This window comes from Eptatretus burgeri, chromosome 11, assembly GCF_056783735.1.
Source record: "Eptatretus burgeri isolate ZD-2024b chromosome 11, Ebu_testis_v1, whole genome shotgun sequence".
NCBI classification, from domain to species: domain Eukaryota; kingdom Metazoa; phylum Chordata; class Myxini; order Myxiniformes; family Myxinidae; genus Eptatretus; species Eptatretus burgeri.
In genome coordinates, this window is record NC_140971.1 from 38,998,745 (window position 1) to 39,023,007 (window position 24,263).

The window sequence follows — 24,263 nt, forward strand, 5'->3', positions numbered from 1 at the left end:
TTCAGCATTCGTTGGTATAAGTTATCTATAACACAACGAAACGTTCTGTGTCCATTACCAATGCGTTATACATAAGACCAAGTCGCTTTGAATACGTCCGAATCTTTTAAAAAAAAAACATCAAAAGTTCAACGTAAGCCAGCGTTTTAGATACATTTTAATACGTTGCCATCGCTGGCTAAAACGTCAAGGTGTGACCGGGCCTTAAGTCGTCAGATGTTGTCCGTTCCCGCGTAATGGAAACTCAAGGAAATTCCCACTCCCAACTCGTCACACGGAACTGCTGCCTCGTGAGAAGCCCGATTTCATGGAATCGTGATGCTCGCTCATTGGTTTACACCGCCAGTGATAGGCTATTTATAACTGCGTACACACGTTGATCGCACTGCAGGCAGGACAATGGCGACTAAGCGTAAGCTTGCAACTAAAACCTACCAAGAAAAATACGACATTATCCAGTTTTGCGAGGCAACCCCACTAATGAAGAAAACAGCCATAGCTGAGAAGTTCGAAATCAAACGGCAGACATTGAACAATATCTTGAAGAATAAGGGCAAGATATTTGGACAAGTGGAGAAGATCGCGAGGCCGGTAGTAAGTGTGAAACGCGTGAAATGTGTGTCCTTTGAAGATGTCGATGACGCGCTCATCATCTGGTTTCGGCAAATGTCAGCTCAGCCAAATATTCGGTTGGACGATGAAATGTTGCTGCTGAAGGCACGTAAATTCGCTGCGGACCTCGGGCATAATGATGCAGAGACCTTGCCGATGCACTGGATAGACAGATTCAATGTGAGGTGGGGAATCGGCAAGGTCAAGAAGTGCGGCGAATCAGGCAGCGTGGATTCGGCAGTGGTGCACGACTGGAAGGATGGCAAATTGAAAGACATCTTGGAAAGGTATCAGCCTCGGGACGTGTACAATGCCGATGAGACTGGGTTTTTCTGGCAGATGCTGCCAGAAAAGTCTCTGGGGTTCGTTGGTCAATCCCATCATGGTGATAAGCAGGCGAAGTTGTTGTCTTACAGTTGTTCATGATATTTACTTTTGATAAACTGATTCATGAATTCCATCTTTGGTTGATCACTTTCCAACTCACCAATGAACCCCCACCTATGCCCCGAGGATTGTGTTTTCCTTTTGGTACAATAGCCGGCTCTCACACATACATGTCCAGGCCACGCACGACTTCATCCTTCACCCCACAGTCATCATGAATGTTCGCATACGCGCAAGTCGTCACATTTCTAAGTCGTCACTTTTTTCTAGGTCCCGATGGTGACGACTTACGCCTAGTCTACTGTATATATATATATATATATATATATATATATATATATATATATATATATATATATATATATATATATATATATATATATATATATATATATATATATATATATATATATATATATGTATATATATATATGTATATATATATATATATATATATATATATATATATATATATATATACACCTATGTATGTATGTATGTATGTATATTATCAGGGTGAAAAAGAGACCGCCGATATGGCTCCGTACAATGCTGATTGACGCTGCGTTCCATGGTGATCAATAAAGCCCCCATCTCCTAAACTGTGACTCAATGTCATCTGATTACAGTGTACAAGGTAGATGTACAAGATTGCTTCAGTCATGCTGAACTTCCTGCTTTTTAAACGATCTTTAAAATCATTATATTATTAAATCTGAGGCATATACTTGCATGAGTTATTGTGTTCTATGAACTCTCTAATTTTACTCTGATTGTCTGGCAGTTTAAAAAAATTGAAAATCATTCCAAACAGGAAATTTACTGTTTTTAGGGACTTCATAGAGGCCACAAACAAAAGGCACAAATAACTGATTTAACGTGTTAAATAAGGTGGTAGAAAAGACGGTGTATCAACAGTGGTAAATTTCTGAAAAAAATATTGTAGCCTTTAAAATTAATACAGTATTTTATTTCAATCGAATTATAAATTTGAACAATAGAATGCAAATCTCCTTCTTGGCACTTTCAAAAACGTTCAGTTTAGCAGTACTTGGACAAAATATCACGCCATTTTACACCATCTCGACCAATCAAATTTGCTGCTCTTGCTCTCATCATTGGGAAGTATCGAGATTCATACAATAATGAGCAGGGAGACTCGGGGCTCGTAGATAATATAGATCGTGCTTGGAAACACAAAGCAAGAGTTTAAAAGATGCCCTTGTTCTCAAGACTGTAAAGGTGGTGCATGAACTCTAATATTTTCATGCGTTACCATGTGTGCTGTGTTATACATACTGCTTGTTTCATTCTACTGTTCACCTGTGCATGTAAGCGGTAGCACCATCTCCACCCCTTGTTTGTGTTGTTGCTTGCACAAATATTACATGAAAGACAAATGGTAAGAGATATGGGTATATTTTACATGAAATCACAGACATTAGGAGATGATGGACAATTCCAGGATTCAAACTTAGGTTCACAGAATCATATGAGGCAAAGTAATCTGCTTCTATACTTTTCTCATAAAAATTACTGAAAAACTAACACACTCCTTTTTATCTTAAGTGCCATTCCTTGTTCACCTTTTTCCTGGTTATCTTATTTGTATAATGAAATGCATTTTTACCTCCGCTGCCGCCTAAGGTGAGCAGAGGTTAAGTTTTCACCCCTGTCTGTTTGTGTTATATCTCAAAGCAGGATATCTGAAAAAAGTTGTGGACAGATTTGGACAAAACTTGGTGGATGAGTTGGGCAGGTGACAAGAACAAGCCAATTAGATTTTGGTTGAGGTACGGATCCAGATTTGGTCTTTCAGTGGGATACAAACCGTAAACTGTTCAGCCTGGCGGAGGTATATGCTCTACTGAGTTCCGTTCTCGGTATCATGAGTAAATCTAATCAATAAAGATCCAATATGATTGCAGCTCCTCCAATGAGCTTTAGAGCCTGTATAAAAAAGACATTTTGGATCGATCACATCAAAAATGTTGAAATCTGTGTCATACAGTATGCCTTGCATCTTCAACTTGAGACCTCATGTCTTGCACTTCAAATTTATGCTTTGTGCCTTGGAGTCACACTCGAGACCCTGAGATTTGTACTTGGGCACCTGTGACTCACTTGTTTCAAATTGCCAGAACTCGTTTACCTCACAAGTATACACGTGATGAGTATGAAATACATGAATTTTGTTGAAAGGTTTTTTTTACTTCCGAAAAAATTAAAATGTTCTTTTTCAATATTCATTTCTTTAAACGAAGGTTCATTAATGAATAGGCCCCCGATCATGGACACCTTGTTTGGGAAAAAAGCTTGGACAAATAAAATACAGGTCAGACATTCCCAACAGTGTGTTCCATTGCCATGAAACAGACGTGCTTCACCGTTAAGTAAATTTATTCACCATCAAGTGCATTTCTGGGTTGTTGGCTTCAAAATTAGTCGATGTGAAGTTTAAATAATTGATTATTGCCAATGCCATGACTAAAGCAAACAGTCAATTTTAGAGCTTTTTTCTTGATTTGTCACTCTCTGGCACGTAGGATTTACACTAAAAGCCAATAGAGCAATCCTCATTTTATTGGTTCACGAAAAAATATTTTCACGAAAAATATAAGTGACCACTATATTCGTTATTGTTGTGTGTCTGTCTGTCTGTGTGTCTGTCTGTCTGTCTGTCTGTCTGTCTGTCTGTCTGTCCCGAGCATTGCTCCGTGGGTTTTGATCCGATCCTGATGAAATTTTGGTGGGTTTATATCATGATGTAGTTGTGTTTTCCTGAAAATGGGCGTGGCCTGCCCATTGTGGGCGGAGCCACGCCCAAAAACCGTGTTTGTAGGGGGTAGCCGATTTCAATTTGCATCTTGTCTTAGGGGTTTTGTCGAATCTGACAGGAGTTTCAGTATTTGGTTAGCCCAATGGCACCTGCATAGCCCCACGGAGCTCGATTTTTCATTTTCGTCCCAAGGTCAAGGTCACAAGGTTACGAACTTAGAAAATTGCGATTTTGACATAAAAAAATTCTTCTCCGAGGGGTTTGTCGAATCTGGCAGAGGTTTCGGTATTTGGTTAGCCCAATGGCACCTGCATAGCCCCACAGAGCTCGATTTTTCATTTTCGTCCCAAGGTCAAGGCCACAAGGTCACGAACTTAGAAAATTGCGAATTGTGTTTTTAGGGGGTAGCCGATTTCAATTTGCATCTTCTCCTAGGGGTTTTGTCGAATCTGACAGGAGTTTCAGTATTTGGTTAGCCCAATGGCGCCTGCATAGCCCCACGGAGCTCGATTTTTCATTTTCGTCCCAAGGTCAAGGCCACAAGGTCACGAACTTAGAAAATTGCGAATTGTGTTTTTAGGGGGTAGCCGATTTCAATTTGCATCTTCTCCTAGGGGTTTTGTCGAATCTGACAGGAGTTTCAGTATTTGGTTAGCCCAATGGCGCCTGCATAGCCCCACGGAGCTCGATTTTTCATTTTCGTCCCAAGGTCAAGGTCACAAGGTTAGGAACTTAGAAAATTGCGATTTTGACATAAAAAAATTCTTCTCAGAGGGGTTTGTCGAATCTGGCAGAGGTTTCGGTATTTGGTTAGCCCAATGGCACCTGCATAGCCCCACAGAGCTCGATTTTTCATTTTCGTCCCAAGGTCAAGGCCACAAGGTCACAAACTTAGAAAATTGCGAATTGTGTTTTTAGGGGGTAGCCGATTTCAATTTGCATCTTCTCCTAGGGGGTTTGTCGAATCTGGCAGGGGTTTCGGTGTTTGGTTAGTCCAATGGCACCTGCATAGCCCCACGGAGCTTGATTTTTCATTTTCGTCCCGAGGTCAAGGTCACAAGGTCACGAACTTAGAAAATTGCGATTTTGACATAAAAAATCCATCTTCTCCGAGGGGTTGTCGAATCTGGCAGGGGTTTGGGTATGGTTAGCCCAATGGCACCTGCATAGCCCCACGGAGCTTGATTTTTCATTTTCGTCCCGAGGTCAAGGTCACAAGGTCACGAACTTAGAAAATTGCGATTTTGACATAAAAAATCCATCTTCTCCGAGGGGTTGTCGAATCTGGCAGGGGTTTGGGTATGGTTAGCCCAATGGCACCTGCATAGCCCCATGGAGCTCGATTTTTCATTTTCATCCCAAGGTCAAGGACACAAGGTCAAGGTCACAAGGTCATGAACTTAGAAAATTTCGAATTTTGACATAAAAATTAGACAACCGCCCAAACTTTGAGAGCTAGGATGACAATATTTTTTATGCATAATCTTGAGGTCATTCCCCACCGAAAGTCTTGAAACCATTTTTCTCTATCTCGAACACCTTGCCCGTGGCGTCCCCTTCAAGTTTGTTTTTACGCTGATTTCATCAAAGTATGGATAATCCGAGGAGTGTGAAATGCCATATAGCCTATATGACGTTATATTGTTCCTGGAATGTTCCAGAGGAAGTTTTGCACCAAAGGTCATAATCCTTGACCTTTAAAGTTCACAAATGTCAAATTTTCAAAGTTGTGGGAATCGAACCGGGTTTTCGACCTTCTTCGTCGAACTAACTCCATTAAGCGATAGCACGTATCCTGATTCCTTATTTTAATGCCCACAACATTGTTTTGGGACCTTTAAAGGTTATGCAAAGGTCAAATTTTTAAAGTTGTTGAACAAAACCGGGTTTTCGACATTTTGCAGCTAATAACCTGTCACTCGTACCACATTATGTTGATCATTTTTATAACTTGGTCAAACATTATCACATTGTCTCATCCTTGACTTCTGAAACAATCTACATCGTCAAATACCGCTCGCGAACCATCGTCGTCTTCAGACTTGTCCCTTAATATTGTTTTCCTTCCACTTGGTCATGTAGAGTTTATTGTTTCACTCCTATACAGTAGCAATGTCACATCTATACGTGTGTGTGTGTGTGTGTGTGTGTGTGTGTGTGTGTGTGTGTGTGTGTGTGTGTGTGTGTGTGTGTGTGTGTGTGTGTGTGTGTGTGTGTGTGTGTGTGTCCTTCATAACTCCAAAACGATTAAACCTAGCAGCCTGAAACTTAGTATGCATACTCAGAAAACTCCATGGAAGCGCAAGAGTGAAAATTGGGTTTTGGGGTTATTTAAAACACCCCTTTTGAAGATAATTAATTATATACTTAATCAGGTGCTTCCAAGGACACCTCGCTCTAAATGCATATCCTAAGTAACATCGCTGGGGTCGAAAGCCACCATGTTTTTTTGGCCTGCTCAACCCTCGCCTTGACTTGGAACAGGCCGCAACGATTTCCTCACAGTAAAGTTTTTTTTTTTCCCCGCTTTCCTCACTCATATTATCGAATGCCTGTTTGCAATGCTTAGAAACACCTGGAGACGTCAGCATTCGTTACTTTATTTCATTTCCCCACATGCGATCACCGTGAGAATCTCAACCAAGCCAAATTGCAAAATTTAAGCTCCAGAATCGAACTTACAAGCAGTTCAGACTCTTAGAAAAGTGTTCATTTGTCCAATTCGGACATATTTGACATCTTGTGTGTCTGGGAAGTGTATGTTTAATAGTACAGTTCGGTGATTGCTAATCTTGTGCCAAGTGAGCCGTTTCTTCTCCACTGTTTCGTTGGAGTGTTTGCTCGAGTGGTTAAGTGACTTGGTGAGCGCTATCCAAGCTGCTTGGTTGTTGGCTTTGGTAAAAGTACCCATGCTTTCAATCTAACATCGATTAGACATACGTTTCCACATGTATTGGGCCCTGCGGTGTATTGTGGTGGGTTCCTCGGGAGGTGTCTCATCCGCTGAAAATGTGCAATTTTAATTTTCACAGGACATCGTTTTGTTTTACCTTTTTGTGCAATTTCCTTTCAATACAATCCACTCCTCACTTTGACATCGATACAGATATAAAAAAAATTACCCCCGTGTGGGGGTGACGGTCATCTCTATAATGTTTTTTACTATCATAATCGATGAACCGTTGCCAGATATCTCCTAAAATGACAGAGGAGATAGGTTTTGAAAATGGCGACTTTCACAACTTTCGTGACCTCGTGACCTTGACCCTGACCTCGAATACGGGAAAAAAAATATGTCGTTGGGTATCACTCATCGACCTCTACCCACAGACCAAATTTAATCAAGATCGGAAGTAAAAAGTTTTCTTTGTACCGGGAGGTGTTTTTGACCATCTTCCAGGTTACGTGGCGGCCAAACGGGAAGGAAATTCAAAAATCTGTCCGGTTAGATGCAAGATAATATTTTTTACTATCATAATCGATAAACAGTTGCCGAATATCTTGTAGAATGGTAGACTAGATAGGTTTTGAAAATGGCGATTTTTATCACTTACGTGACCTCGTGACCTCATCCCTGACCTTGAACCCGGACAAAAGTTATATCATTGTGCAAGACTCATCGATCTCTACCCACATACTAAGTTTCATCAAGATCGGAAAGAAAAATTGCTGACGGATGTACGGACGGACATTTGGTCCGGATTTATTAGGTCATCTCGGTAGAGAGATCGGTAGAGGTATATGCAGAGATGACCTAACAATACGGTCCAACCGACCACATGTTTGCCATGATCTCGCTGTGAAGGCATTGACATGGAGCATCAAGATCGACATTTTGTGTTCTGTGCCTCGATATATTTATGAATTGAATTTTGCTAATTTCCCACTTGAATTACTCTTTCAAAGAACTCTTTTTAAAGGTAAATGTTTGTGTTTGTCATTTTTATTTACTTTATGTGTGTGTACATTTGCACGTGTGTGGATGTATATAAATTGTATTACCACAACGGCACTTGGTGTGTGTGTGTGTGTGTGTGTGTGTGTGTGTGTGTGTGTGTGTGTGTGTGTGTGTGTGTGTGTGTGTGTGTGTGTGTGTGTGTGTGTGTGTGTGTGTGTGTGTGTGTGTGTGTGTGTTCATATGGGGTTTCAGAATGTGGAATGGAGTCCTCCCAGGGTAGGTTCAAAGTATCCACCTTCATTTCGGTAAGGGTTCATGATTTATGGACCAAGCCGTGAAGTTTTCTGTTCTCAAAGTTTTGTGCCGAGGGCTCTCTTCAGGATTGTCACTGAGCCTCAGACAGCTTCCAGCTGTAGTTCGTTTGTAATAATATTCCCAGGGATGGTTTTTAATATATCTGTGAGGTTCTTCGTCGTCATTCCTATAGCTCCAACTATCACTGGTATAACTTTGTCGTTCTTCAGCTTCCAGGATCATTTCACTTCATTCTTGAGTTCTTGGTATTTGGTCATTTTCTTGATATCTGCATCGCTTAGTCCAAATCACTGGTATTAAAGGCCCTGTCACACCTTGACGATCTAGCTAGCATATGCCGACGTATGAAAAATTTGTCTAAAACGCTGGCACACATTGAATGCGTTATGGGTAAGTTTGGTATACGTCGTAGTACGCTGGCATACGTCGTAGTACGCCAAGCTCGTCGACAAATTTTAACATGCTTGAAATTTTTCAACGTATGACTCACTTTCCGTATATGCTGGCCATAAATTGTAGGCACGTTACGCGATCGTTGACACACATTACTTGTAAGTTACTCATAAGTCGAAACACGTCGAGGTAATGTTTAGCGTCAGTGTTCCAGACTCCATGATTTTTTATTATTATTTTTTTTTTCTTGGGCATGACAGTGATGTTGACACTTCGATTTATAGTGCTGTTATAATATAATGTAATTAATAGGCTGCCGCTCAACGACTTAAATCATAACCGCACTAGAAATCAAAGTGTCAACATCACCGTCATGCCGAAGAAAAAAAAATCATGGAGTCTGGAACACTGACGGGTTCCTCCTGTGAACCCCATTTTTATATACCAATTCCCCTAAACGCTGCCAATACGACATTATATGGAAGCTGTAAGTTAGTAACATGTTCAGTAAGTTATGTGGTCGTCCGGAAGACGTCAAATACATCCACATACGTCAATGTGCGTTGGAGATAGGTTCAAAGCACGTTACTCATAGGTTCAAAGCACGTTACTCAGAGGTTAGAAATAAGTTTCGGGTACGCTAAACATTACCTCGACGTGTTTCGACTTATGAGTAACTTACAAGTAACATGTGTCAACGATCACGTAACGTGCCTACAACTTATGCCAGCGTATGCAGAACGTGTGTGTCATACGCTGGATACGTCAAAACATTTTCAACATGCTGAAAATTTGTCGACGTACTACGACGCATGCCAGCGTGCTTCAGCGTGCTCTTAACGTATACAAAACTTACCCATAACGTATTTGACGTGTGTCAGCATATTCGGCAATTTTTTTATACGTCAGCATACGCCGCTGGCTAAAACGTGAAGGTGTGACAGCGGTTTGACACTTCGATGTCTAGTGCGGTTATGATTTGAATCGTCGAGCCGCAGCCTTTTAATAGGCTCCGCCACGTGATGGTCGGCGATACGCTGCTGCGCGCTATGCATAAGTTAGACTTATGTTAAGACGCTATGTTAGAGTCTTAACATAAGTTAGACGCTATGCATAAGTTGGGCATAGGTTGTGAACGCCGACAACACACTCAGCATTCGTTGATATAAGTTATCTATATGTTATCGAAACGTTCTGTGTTCGTTACTAAAACGTTATGCATACGTCCAACTCGTTATGAATACGTCCAAAACTGGAGAAAAAAAACATCAACAGTTCAGCGTACGCCAGCGTTTTACATACATTTTGATACCTTGCCATACGCTGGCTAAAACGTCAAGGTGTGACAGGGCCTTTACACCTCAATTAGCAATTCCTTATTCTCTCTTTTTTGTACCTCAGTGTGATAACTGGTGTAATGTTTTGTTTTCGATGTTCACGCTCGATGGTATCATTAGGTCATACATGAGCGGTACTTCCATGTTTTCAGTGATTGCTTTCCGTTCATGTTGCCACATATTTTCTGGAACTGGAATGTCAAACTTTGCAGACGTGCCAGCGGATTACTTTACAAACTCTGTTGTGTCGTTGTGTGTACAGCTGTTCTGTCACGTTTTTTTTTTTGTATTCGGTCATTAAGCATAACATATCATCATTCTCTTTGCTGACACCATCTCCACCTCTCACCTTTTTTTCTTTTTTCTGTCTCTCTCTTTCTCCCCCAACCCCCCCCCCCCGCAGTGTATGGTTTGGTGAGGTGTCGCTCTCCCCACCTCCCCCCTCCCTTTTTCGCTCTCCCCTCCCCCTTCCTAGCACCCCCTTCTTCATCCTCTTTTCCTGCCCTCCCCCTCTCTCCCTACACCAAAATGGAACGAATATTCTTTGACTTCATATCAATATTTGAAAGAACAAGGAAAATAGGGGATGAGATATAGTCATTCAATGTAATTATGTCCATATTAAATCCCTTTTAACCTTCTCCGCAAACTCTGTCATGTCTGAGCTACATAAAGTCAATAAATGATTGGTGACTTCTTATTCTTCTTCTCCAATATGCAGCACATGGTGGCTGATGGCATCGTTGCTCATGAGTGTGGCTTTGCAGTTAACGCAGTGCCCACTGTAGGCGAGGGCAGTATATTTTGGAACTTCTTCATGATGCTGGTGATAACTCATTCAGCTCTTTGTAAAAAGACAGTGAGATCTTTGGTGTTCACCAGCTAATGCTCGCAGACAGAACACCCAGCTTAACGACCAACCAAGGGACGGCGCACTTTGTGATGCAACGTCTTGCCTGCAAAGATTTGTAGGTCAGCTGTGAGAATAATCCATTAATGCCTCCGTCTGGTTGATCCAGTGAATGCCAAGCACACAAAAGCACTTTTAGTTGCACAAACTTATAGGACAAAGTTAGTTTGAGGCATCAGGATTTAGAGTCATGAGAACATTCTAAGTTAGCATTCATATGTGGGGCGTTACATGTAATAAATCTTTTGAGTAGTTTAAGAAAGTCAAGAAGAATCGAACACTAAATGTCCCATTCACCACACAAGTACTAAAGTTTTGGGTTTCCCAGGCCCTAAAACTTACATAACTCAACTTGCTGTTGGATTTAGACGCTGAAGAAAGATGGACAAGATTGATAAGGTGCAGCAGTGTTTGCTAGGAGACACACAAACTTTAAAGGAGCGTCTCAGAACTGACACCTTGGGCAGAACCTTTAAAACAAACCGAGTTTGAGCATTTCTAAACAAGTACTGATTTAGATACACTTTGGAACGTGACCATTCAAGTTCGGCATTTCAGTAAGCATCCATTTTGTTTCTACGTTTTAATTGGGTTTGCTATGGCTTCGAGCTAAAAAGTTTGAACAATAATTAAAAGAGATAAAAATGCTCATACAAAAAGGATTATTGGATTAAAAGTAAATATATAACAAACCCATTGTCAGAAAGAAGACACAGGAAACACATAATTGCCTCTTCTTCATTTTTTTACACTTGCTACTATGAAGCATGATTGTCAAATCTTGAAACAGAAATGCATCGTGGGGAATCTGGCAAGAGGAAGAAATAATCCAGAAGTGTGAAGAGAGTCAAACAAATGCTGCAATGAGATTAAATATTTCCATGGGGCAGTGCCATGGATTATAGTCAAACTGAAAATGCTTTTGTTTGCTTTTGGAAAAAAAAAAAAAAAAAACCACAGCAGATATAAAGGAAATTGATTGAAAAAGAGAATGAAGCCAAAAGTAAGGAAGTAAAAGTGAGGATGTGTTGTTTGTGACTTTAAAATGGAGGGTGCATTCGTCAGAGGTGTGGTTCCATGTCATATACACTTCCTCAGAACAGTCTCACACTCGGTGGCCATGTTCTCGTTTTCCATCAAACAACCAATGCAGTATTGTTTTCTTAAATGCCTTCATGAAGACTCACTTCATGCCCTGCAGTCCATTACTGACAGTAAGGAACCTAGTGGGGACATTGCATTTTAGCTTCCCATTGGCTCTATAATTGATTTATCAAAGATCTCAGTGCGATCAACACGGCCTATTTATTTTATTACACTCATTACTATTTTACGAATCACTGTGGTTGCTTTACAGTCATCAATGCCGACTCAACTGGCCTGCCAGGTGACCATAATGCAGCGTCTAAGAGGTTTAGGTCAAGGACAAGAGAACAATTACCCCTCTGTGTGAAGCCTCTCTTGTTATCACATCCTCAAAAGCCTTTTTGTGAGTCTCAGGGATTTCTCTTATCATTGTTTAATTTTCGCAAGGTCTGTTTCCAGTTGAACACATCTTATCACAATGGCTTGTGCATTACACGTATTTGTAGTATAATGATTATTCACCATGGGAGGCAATGTTATGACTTAAGGCAATGCTTTGTTCTTATTACCTCCAACACTGAAGGTGGATAGAGTTTGTTTTCACCCGTGTCTGTCTGTGTGTGTGTTTGTCTGTGAGTAGGACATCTCAAAAAGTTATGGACACATTCAAACAAAATTTGTTAAACAGGTTGGGTGTGTGGCAAGGACGAATTGATTCGATTTTGGTGAAGATCTGGATCCAGATATGAGAATTTTTTGAAGTGATTCTTCACCATTGAGAGAAAGGCTTAAAAACGATTTATTGCATGATATTTCAAAAAGTTGTAGACGAGTTATGACAAAAAGTTGGTGGATGAGTTGGGTAGGTGACAAGAACAAGCTGATTAGATTTTAGTTCAGGTCCGGATACAGATCAGGCCCATCAGTGGAATATAAAACGTAAACTGTTCAGCCTTGCGGAGGTATGTGCTCTTCCGAGTGTCGTTCTAATTTTAAAATGTCTTTTTGTTTTTATTTTTTGCATCTCTAATTCAATCGTCCTTTTAATATATATATATATATATATATATATATATATATATATATATATATATATATATATATATATATATATATATATATATATATATATATATATATATATATATATCAACGATACTTCTGACAACAGAAGTTACACATGCAGAGTTGTGAAGTTTAAAATATATATATATATATATATATATATATATATATATATATATATATATATATATATATATATATATATATATATATATATATATATTGCAAAATAAAAAGGTGGATGAAATGTTTGTCAAAAATTATCAGTTCCTGTAGATTGTCGCATTGATCAGTTTTTGCGTATTATTTAACCACTGCCAACGAGATTTGTGATCCTCCAGCCCTGACCCCCAACCCCTTCCCCTCCTCGAACAATTTCATATCGAGAGCGCCTGTCATTTTAAAAACTGTTTTTATTGTTGACTTATATTTTTTATTATTGCCTTGGTAATATTGTTTGAATTCATTATTTGAAAAACAAAAAATATTATATTACAAATTTATTTTTCTTTATTTTGTAAAAAGCCTGGAATCGTGAAAAACCTTGTGAAACGTAATCTGATTTGGATTTTTTTTTTTAAATCAGGTTAATTTACTTAAAATTATATGTGCAATGAGTTCTGGGTATTTTAAAAAAAGACGTTTTGTCAACTTGATTACCAAGGTAGTGGAGTTGACGAGCTGTCATTATAATTGTTGAATTCTGTGATTGTTGTGATCTTTGTGTCTTCTTTTAACTCGATAAATATTGAGGTAAGAAGGACTTGTTTCTTTTTCTGCCTAAAATTTTCACCATATTATGTTATATATGTACAAGCTTAACATGTTATTTGTTTTAGTCTAACTACCTATCTTTCATACTAATAATACTCGCTGATATGTAGACCATATAACCCTGATTTATTTCATATTCCTTTATTGCATCAGTGACATTGTATCTTGTAAGTTGTTAAATGAGTGACGACTGAAGTGTATGAAAAATGGAAAGAGGTCGATAATTGCATGCCTCGGGTTATCGAGGTATGTTATGGGTGAAGGGAGTCCATGCGGCGAGGTGTTGAGAAACTAAGCACGTTTGTGGCTGGGTTTGTCCTGTTATACAGAATCCAAAATGGGCACAATAATCGACAAAATATGCAGAGATTAATTTGCAAGAATGTAATCATAATTATAACCCTGAAGGCCCTGTTGCTTTGCCCAACCAATACCATAAAGTTGCGCTAAGACCCATCTCCTAGTTTCTGCTGCTAACCGCACTGCCTCTGCCCTTCCCCAACCCTCACCCTCACCCTTTGCTCTCCTTCCCCTTTTTGCTCTGGCCTGCTCCCACTCCTGGATACCCAGGCCTTGTGGCTAACCAGCTGCTAACAAACTCCCTCCTCCGGCCCCACGGCTCTAACAACCTCTATAACACGCTCCTCGCAGACACCGTGGTTTGTAACCCACCCGCTGCCACTCTCTACAGCAAGTCGCCAGGTGTGCCGTCACCCTTGTGTAGGTCCCTTCCATCCTTCTTTCCACCATTTATTCATCGTGCTTCTAAAGGACTGGGTTGGCCTTACGGGGTCATTTAATAAGCCGTCTGAAGCTGCAATCTTTATCTCTCCATCTTGTGCAAAGCAAATTTTGCCTCACCTTGACATGAGCTTCCTTCCCGATTACTTTGACCTTTGCTGCCCTTTCATAATTCCCCTCTCCATAAAAAGGCATAAGATTTGTGTCCTAGCCTACTAGGGCAAATGAACCTGGCAAGTTTCTAGCTGTGTGGCTGGTTGTGGTAGAACATCGCATGTAGTTGACAAATTGTCTTCAAACTCTCAAGATTTTGCATACTCACCGTTCCTACGATTGTGCATGAGAGATTATCATGGAAAAAGAAAATGAACAATTGGGGATATCATCTATAATCGAAGCCTTTTCTGGTTAGAGCAATCTCCCAGCAGTAGGCAAAGTAAATGGCAAGTCGGAGCTGCTGTAATATATTGCTTTTCCCACCATTCACATTCCACTCATGCCCATTGTGCACTTATCCTCAGCTCTCTAAACGATAAAAAAAATGAAATGGATCAACTCAGGCAGCATGTTGATATAATTATTAATTGAGTGCAAAAGTCACATCACCTCCAAAGGCCATGCAAAATTCAACCTCATTAAAAATAACAGCCTTAAAACCACTCTAAATAATCAGACATTTTGAAATTCAATTATTAGCCCCATTTATAGTTATCGTTGCTGCAACATAACGAAAAGCATTCCGTGAACATTTCATGGAAAACTTCACTTCATAAGCACTAGTTTGGCAGAGATGATTTCGAGCTCTTACAATGGCAAGTTGTACTGTCATGACTTGCAGTTGGTTTGTACATTTACGAAAATGACAGCAGACATTGTCACGGAGCATAATGTGATGGATTTTGCAGAAAGGAAATTTGGTTGTTAGCATATAACAGGCTAAAGTGAGACTCTCTGTGACTAGCAGCTTGAAAAGCAGGGCGTTTTGATTATTCTGTTCAGGAACACAGCACTGTGATTCTGCTCTATTGAATTATATCTCAAACACAATTCTCTGTCTCTGTCTCTCTACATTTCTGGATTTCAATCATTATGAAAAGTGTGTGTGTGTGTGTGTGTGTGTGTGTGTGTGTGTGTGTGTGTGTGTGTGTGTGTGTGTGTGTGTGTGTGTGTGTGTGTGTGTGTGTGTGTGTGTGTGTGTGTGTGTGTGTGTGTGTGTGTGTGTGTGTGTGTGTGTGTGTGTGTGTGTGTGTGTGTGTCTGCATTTGTGACCTTCAGTCATCCCATTGAACAAAAATTATTTCAATAAAATATCTTCAAGTCAGCGATGAAGGTCACAAATGCGAAGAATTCTATCTCCTCAGTCATAGTGAGAAAACAGATAGAATTAGACTTGTAAATTTCATTGCTGGGGTGGGGTGGAATTGCAGTAAAAATGTTATCTTTTCAAGTGCTTATGACTACACTTAACACCAGTGCATCAGCAGAATGCATGCATTGACCCTTTGAACAATTTTCCACCTGTCTGCAGCTGCTTGTGTCAGAAAAGATGGCTTGCTATGTTTTTTTTTTGCCAGGATGCCGACAAGAATTGTCTGCTTTGGTATATGCCAAAGCTTAATGCATAGCCCAAAGCCAAACTTGTAGGCCAAAGCTGCATCTACTTGCAAGGCTGCTGCTTTGAGCTGCCTGGCTTTGCTTTTGTCGCCTGATCCTCACGAACGCTGCTCTATAACACTGCCCTCCTTTTTGTTTCTCTTTTCACCCTCCCTCTCTTCTTCTCCCTCTCCCGTTTCTTGCCTCCCATCCCTCGCTAGCCGGCAGCCGAGCAACGGGCATGCCACTAGATGATAATCGCCCGCGTTCAAAGTAATCCCACAGCATCGAGTCATACGTCCTCTGAGAAACGGGCACCAGCAGGCTCTTCTACACATCTCATTGCTTGCTAAGCCCGTTTCCACATGACCCTTCCTTACTTGATCATCTTTTAATCTTTTTCCTCATTTCACCCATTTCCTCCACCTGAGGCAACTCATACCTTTCCTACCCTCATGCCTCAAACTCATTCCCAAAATTATTTTGGGTTCTGCTGATGAAATGAATTATCAGTTTAGAAAACTACACAAAACAGCACGTGTACCTGGCTTTCTACTGATTCAATATGGCACTACCATTATTTTCCATTGGTAATAAGCAACTACAGCTGTTGAAATCTTCCTGAAACGCCCAATTTGATACAGCCTAGTTGGTTTGTAATATAATTTCAAAAATATATCTCTTGATGCCAGTCTATCATGCCTTTCTAGGCCTTATATTTTCTCATCTGGTAATAGCCAGGGGTCTCTTGTTACCAGCTTGGGTGGTTGGGCCTGTCAGGTCACTGGCTAGTGGCCAAACCTAGACTGTGTAAGACTTTATTCATTGCCCCAGGCATTATAAACCAGTGCTAGTCAATTTCCAATAGAGCTTTCATTCACCTTAGTCTTCTATCCCTGGCCTGCTACCTTGCTTCGTCTGCCCTGCTATGCTGGAACCTGTCATGTCTACGGCTGTCGCTATGCTGCTTCTGTATATGTCGTATGATCGTTATAGATTTTCATTGTTACCCTGTGGTTTGTAATGTGGATTGATTGTGTGAGATTATTGTCCATTTTGACTAAGCGTTTTAGCGCTAAGCTTGCTGTTCATAGATTTTCTTTCTTTCATGTCTGACCATTGAAGGGCTTTGATTAAACTTTTGGAAATGAGTGGAAAATTAGCTGTTGAAAAAGGGGCTTAGAAACTTGAAATAATAGGTTATGATGTGGCCTTTTCTGCCTAATTATATTCGCTAAGCGGTAAGGCCCAGCTGCCCAGCCACAAGATCACCCAGCTATACCAACAGCTTATTGCAAAGCTTTGTCTCTAACATCTCAAAAATAAAAGTACAGGCCTTGAAAGACATAATTCAGTTCTAATTCTGATTGATTCTCAATGCAGAAATGCAAAAATAATAACAGAATAAGTTCCACAACGATGAGCGAGCAGTGTTGTGCTGCAGTGATGTAGAGAAATTCGAGCAGGAATCAATGCCATTTATATTATTTTCCATCAGTTCGCCGGCATGTGTATCTTTTTTTTTAATTTGCCATAAGTATTGGCATCTACACCAAGCATCTTCATTCACAGCTACGTGAACCAGTCTTACCCTTTCACCGGTTCCCAATCCATTTCAGTCCAAAAATTTGACAGTTAATATGGATTTTACCAGTCATGTGTAAAATGATAAATAATTCATCACAAACTATTCCATGGCCAAATTTTATTGTTTTCATTGGGTCTTTTTCATGCACTTGCATTGCTGTTCAAGAAATACAATCTTGCTGATGGTAAATTTGAAGATATTTGATTTTTTTTTTCATTCAAAACTTGTTCGGCCATTGCGAATCAGAAAAACAATAAATCTGCATGTTCCAATTTTTCATTTTTTCGACGAGGCTTAAAAGCTCCACCACTTGTCACTTTTGAAATCATTTTTGTCATTATTCTTTATGCTGCTCTTTGGTAAACAGCATTTATGCTCTCTGTGGTTTTCAGCTTCAATTGCCTGTCCATATTTTTTTCATTTGGTTTATTATTACAGCAGATTGTCCCATAATCTGATCAAGGTATTTGGTTCTTCAAAAAATAGACCACAGTGCTACCATGTGTACCTTCGAGTTCTGTTCAGTGAAAGGGTTTCCTAATGGTTCCTCAATCATTTCTCTCTCACTGTGGTTTTTCATTTTTCACCTCCTCAAATGTTCTATCATTGCTTGAGTAGCATGCCTTTGATGTCTCAGTAACATGTGGAGCTCATCTTGCCATTTTTGCTTCCTTGGACTGCTGATCCATGCAGCCAAGCAGACTTCACATGCAGACACTTGACAATTGGTCTTAAATGTAATTTGCCCGTTGTGTCAATAACTTAGCTCTCCTCTGTCTTCCTCTTCTCTCCCACAGAACGCTCACTCGCGAACGCACGCGACACCAGTGCAATGGATACTCTACCCCTCAATGGTAACCATGGCAACAGCTACCACTTGAGCAGCCGAGATTTCTTGGGCGATGCAGTCGGAACACGCGGTTGCAGTCCGCACCATCACGCTTCATTTGATAAATTACGCCTCTCTGATCTCGCTTCTTCCAATGGACCCGTCTACCTTCCCAACACTGACTCGCTTCTTGAACATCACATGCCTGTGGCAGCAGGCTTTCTTGGGAGCCCTGATGATCTCCTGGATGAATGTCCAGGTCCCGCCTATCTAAGCAATGCCAATGGGTTGCTTGATGGACCAGCAAATTCGGGGTTTCGAGATAATGAGTTGCGTTCGTCGTTCAGACCTGGCACCCATTCTGAAATCTTTCGGGAGCCGCATGAGAGTTTGCTTAGTAGCCGGGCACCGCCAAGCTATGTTGGTTCTATGCCTGGACCATTGTATGCAGAACCACCTGACAGTTGCCTTGAGAAAGATCAGCCAATCTACCTCGGTAGCTCTGGGGAACCCCTTGAAGTAGGTGGCCAGGATTATCTAGTGTATTTAGGCCGACTAAGTGGGGATAGCATTGGCAACGGACCAGAGAAGCTCAAAACTTCATCAGAAAGTAGTGAGGTGAGTACAAGTGGTGATGGTGAGGGCAGCAGCGATGAAGATGATGATGATGATGATGATGATGATGATGCTATTGTTACTGATGAACCTTATGTGGGGCACGATGAAACTTTAGGACCTGGTCATGGAGAATCAGGCGCTCCACTTCTCCCACAACGGACACACTCACTTCAGCACCCACACCGTCCACCTCTTGCACCCGAAGAGCGACACCCAGCTGCTTACTTTCCTCTCCTGACCCCAAAGCAAGTTGCGGAACTGCAATCACCGAACCGAGACTCGCTCTACACCAGCATGCCAAACCTACGAGACTCACCTGAACCTGATTCTGAGCCTGGCACAGAAGCAGCTTTTGCTCCACCACCACCCCCACCTCCTCCCATTGCCACCCCTCCACCTCCCCGACCACCTGCCCCTGCTCATTATCAGCCAGGGCCTGGTGCCAGTGATCTCTATGCCCTGCCTTTGGCCAGACCTTCCCCAGACGAGCGGCCACGTGAAGGAAGCACGCAGCTCGTTACTAGTTTGTAACCCCTAAACCTCCACCATGATTTTTTTCTTCAGCAAACTTACCTGAAAAGACAATCCACTTTGACTTCACTGCATACCCCTGATCTATTCTTTAATATTTTGCCTGCATTCCTTTCCCTCGGAAAGGCTTCGAGTTATTTTGGAGTTGAGGCCTTTCCATTGTTTATTCTGAGTTTTGCCTGCCAGTTGCAGAAAACTCGAATAAAATTCTTCCACAAAATGCTACCCCGGTTCTGGTGATGGACAGTGAGGTCGACACCTTGCTTTCTGGACAGAGATAATGACTGTGCTCACCCTTCCTTCATCGGTCATTTTTTCCCCTTACCTTTCTTGGCACATTTCTTGCTTCAGCCCATCATTATTTGAGCCTGCACATGTGTAACCGGATTGTTACTTATCAGAAACTTTGTATACTATGGACTCAATCGTATCTACCCCTGCTGATTGGTAGACTTTCTTGGGCAGAAGTTTGTCGGTCTTGATTGGTCGTCGCAGGAGTCCAGCCAGGACCTGCAGACTATCGACTGACCGGAACCTTCGGTTCAAATACTTGAGGCCTGGTTACACTTGGCGCCTCTGTTGTGACAGGGTAAAACGTTCGTACATATCGTGCACCCCGACCCACGCGCCAACCAACCAGCCAATAGGAAGGAAACTGGAATGTGTGAGAGAGTATATTAAATTTGAAATGGAACTGAAGTTTAAAAAATTGTTTGTTTTTACAAATGGTGGCACTAGCTTTTTAGTTGAGTGCCAGCCTGTTGATGGAATGCTAGTGAAGCTCACAAAAATGGCATGTCATTCAATAGTTGACTGAACAAACCCAGTCAAAAGAATTCATAGTTGGGTTTTCAATCATTCCTGTTTTCCAGCTTGGTATCACTTTTGCTTAAAAGCAAGACCAAGGGAATCGCACAGGTTTTCAGGTAAAATCTCAGATTATTGTTAACTCTTGTGAAACGTAGAGCAAAACTGGATTCCTTTGGATAATTCTTTTGATACTGGGTTAATTCACCACGTAAAGTAATCAACTCATACCTTAACCGTGTCTGCCCAATCAGAATGACATGGCACATGCCTTTGAGCTAATGTAAGCTCAATGTGGTCACTAAGTCCATCGTAATGGCTGTGCTGACCATGATCCCTCTGGGTGATATAAAATTGAGAAATTTCCCTGAAACCCAGTATTATCGCTCCTTATCTTTGCATGCGCCTGTTGCTTTGAGCTCCTCTTCTCGTCCGCCACGGTACTGCCTTCCACAACTCCATCCCAACATCCTTACCTTCCACAGAACCATCTATTTCCTTCTGAACATGGACCTGCAGAAAGGGTTTTCTGTCTTTCCTTGTTTTACTCTTTTACACCTCTTCCATCATTCTCTTCTAATCCACCCTCTGCAACACCAACCCATTACCCCCCTCTTTCCTCTTTTACTACTCCACCCCCTCCCCTTGTCCTTTTCCATTTATGATGGAGCACAAATGATCACGTGCTATGTCTCACACTCACTTGGTTGTACATATATCTCAACTTTCCTGGTCTGAGAAGAAGCCAGGATTACTTCAGGCTCAGGCCATTCTATGACCACCCTTCACCCCTTGCCCCACTGTGCGCCGCCGGTAAAAAGCATGCACACCCTGCTTAGCTTGTAACATAGCCACCAGGCATCATCCAGTCACGTGCCTCAATCTCAAAAGTATGTTTCTCAGCTCGACTAGTCCTACATGCAGAGGCTAGACCTTGAGGCCTGTATTAGACCTTGATTCTTATACTAGGTATAATGGCCTAGGGAAGGGCAAAAACCTGCTCTCAGCTTTGAAGCCTCAATAGACTTTAATGCCAAGACTAGGTTTCAAGGCCTGAACGTCTGTTTAGCCTCAAGGCCGACATACAAGGCCTTGCTTGGATTTGTCTGAAGAGATTGCAACGTGTGAGTGACAATTTTTTTCTATATTTAATGTATTGACACTGTGGTTCCCTCATTACGTTCCGATTTTGAAGGAAATAATAATGTAAGCTAGCGATGCTGAAAACGCAAAATAAACTCTTCCAGTAGATAGTAGCGCATCCAAGCGCAAAAGAACCATCCCGGGTATGAATTTTATTTCTTCATTTTACGATCAGTTTTTTGCCAAAAAAAAAAGAAACGAAGTTATATTTCCTATCAGTGTATGTTGTCTGTTTACAACACAAATTATGATAAAAAAAAAATGAATAAGAATAAATACGGTACTTGTGAATATTCTGTACGAACGTGACGGTGAGAGCTGAGATGGTTGATCAGAGTTAACTTGAAATATCCGGGGGGGAGAGGGGGAGGCAGGGGAGAGGGGAAGGGGGGAAAGGGTACGAGGCGTGATACGAGTTTTGAACAATTCGTTAGCGACTATATTTGCCTAGTACGATTGCGTATAAGGTTCTCCGATCGCTTCCAACCACAAACCATAGCTTTGTATTTCCCTGGATACTGGAAAGATTGTGATGAATTATTGTTGTTCATGTTAAAGCATTAGTCTGTGGGTTCAAATAAATGTTCGAATTTACCTTACTTTTTCTGTCTGGTTTTGTTTTTTTTTCCTCATGAGTAGTTAATCCTCTGAAACTACCTGATGACATTTTGTGATTTCTATCTTTTCCTCATTCTTTGCATTTATCCAGTTTGAAATGGTCAAGCGATGTTGCAAACTCACTCTTGAGCTGTACCGTCTCGTCATATTCTCAAACCAAACAAATGTGACAAACTTGAATGGCACTAGCGGAACGCATAGTCTTGCCTCACGTTCTCATTATGAACAAAAAATACCATCATTAACTGAACACACTACAATTATGGCCCACTGCTATTATTCCTCATATACCCGTATCGTTCATGCATCCTATCATGTCACATACATTGCCATTATCCATAACTTTATTGAATGATAATTAGGATATTTAACAACCACTTTTGTGGCTAAATTGTGTCAAAGAAGGTGAATATGAAATAAATTTCAAACTCTATTCCCCATGGCTAATTGATCATATGTATGAAGTTTCACATCAATCTGTTAAGCAGTTCCGGAGAAGAAGATTTTTTAAATGTTTTTAGGTCATCTCTATCATCTCAGTAGAGATGACCTAATAATAACAGTCTCGAAGTCCGTCCGCCCGTCCACAATCAAATCGAGTGGAGACAAATAACCAATAGTGGAATGGATAGAGGTCGATGAGACGTGCACAACGATATAACTTTCAAGGTCGTTCAAGGTCGAGGTCAACGTCACGAGACTGTCAAAGTTGCGAAAATTGTCGATTTCAAATCGTACCTCCTCCCTCATTTATCAAGAGAGATCAAATGTTATTAGTGATTCAGACACTACGGACTATTATCTAGAACAACACGAGCCATTTTTTTGAAATTTGCTCTTGTTCCGATTTTATAGCCCTTCAAACTTCGCTCTGATTCCCCGTATGGGCCGTTCATAAAGTACGTACATACAAAAATAAAAGTATTAACTTGAGAACCGAAACTCTCCCAAGACAAATATTACATTTGAAGCTTTTGTCAGATTTAACTAAAACAATGGAACATAAGTTTATATGCACACTTAATTTCATTTATGACATTAACATTGTCTTGAATGTCAATTTGTACTTTTATTTCCATAAATGACATGCTGTGATATTAAAAGAAAAAGGTAAATTACACCACTAGGGACTGCATCGTCATGGCTTACAAACATCAGTTCATAAGGAACTACTGGCTTTGCAAGCGATTTGCGATGTATGAGGGGGTGGGTGGTGGTCACTAGCCTGCATACAGAGGGGGTGGGTGGTTTAAAGCCCGCGTACGGGCTACGTACAGGGATGGGTGGTCACTAGCCTGCATACAGGGGGGGTGGGTGGTTTTGAAACCCGGAAGTAGAGCGTACGTACTCTATGAACTGCCCGTATTCCAGTCTGGCACAGAGTTACTTTCGACCTCTGGCAGAGATGACCGGCACTCCCGCTCGGAGGTATTTTTTGTTTTGTTTTTAATCCAGTGATCAATGATATAAATGCAATTGTTCACTTACATTGCGTTGAATATCAGACATATGAAGTTTCAGATTTTTTGGATAAGGATTTTGATTCAACCAATGAATACCACTGGAATCCCACTTCACTGATGACATAATTGTGATCACCCTATATATCCTATGGGGAGTTGATGACGTATGAAGTTTAATTTATTTTTTGTTCAGTGGTTCCAGAGAAAAAGATGTCTAAATTTTTTTTATCCAATATGGCTGCCATACCATGTGACCTATGTCAAAGTAATCAATAAAATATTGTGTTTGGGGAGCCACACCCTCCTATGTTTAAAGTTTTGCATCGATCAGACAAGTGGTTGCAGAGAAAAACGTTTTTAAAGCGAAAATATAAAGATGCGCGCATGCACACGAGGGTTCCGTTCCACCTGAAATCCACAGATGGAGATAACAAAATGACACACACACACACACACTTTGAGACCTGGTAGATATAATACTTCGATGTATCGTGGTAACATACTTGGTGGATACCTGGTGGTAACGTACCTTTGATATACGTACCTTGTGGATAACGGAGATGGATACATTGAGACCTGGTAGATCTCCGGTCCATCTCTTGAAACCCACCCGCATGTGGAGATAGTAGACACAAGAGAAACTTGCACACTTGCACGCATGTAGACAAACAAACACACACTCCAAGAGAGTGACAGAGGTGTGGGAGGAGAGTGCTGCATTTTATATATACATATATGTATGGATCTGTACATATATATATATATATATATGACCG

The 24,263-nt window shown here is 40.9% G+C and overlaps 1 protein-coding gene across 42 annotated transcripts in view; it reads left to right on the forward strand.

Moving 5' to 3' along the window:
• Window positions 1–22,005, forward strand: part of LOC147016897 (adhesion G protein-coupled receptor L2-like) — a 619,880-nt gene extending 597,875 nt beyond the window's left edge. For 28 of the 42 annotated variants that reach the window (XM_085846063.1, XM_085846064.1, XM_085846061.1 and 25 more), the window contains 2 exons: window positions 14,127–14,258; window positions 18,276–22,005. In XM_085846063.1, the coding sequence (XP_085702189.1) occupies window positions 14,127–14,258; window positions 18,276–19,456 (1,313 nt within the window). In that variant the 3' untranslated portion in view covers window positions 19,457–22,005. Of the gene's footprint in view, window positions 1–14,126; window positions 14,277–16,111; window positions 16,164–18,275 lie in introns of all 42 variants that reach the window. The other 14 variants (XM_085846078.1, XM_085846079.1, XM_085846081.1 and 11 more) reach the window with 3 other exon arrangements.
• The last annotated feature ends 2,258 nt before the right edge of the window (window positions 22,006–24,263 follow it).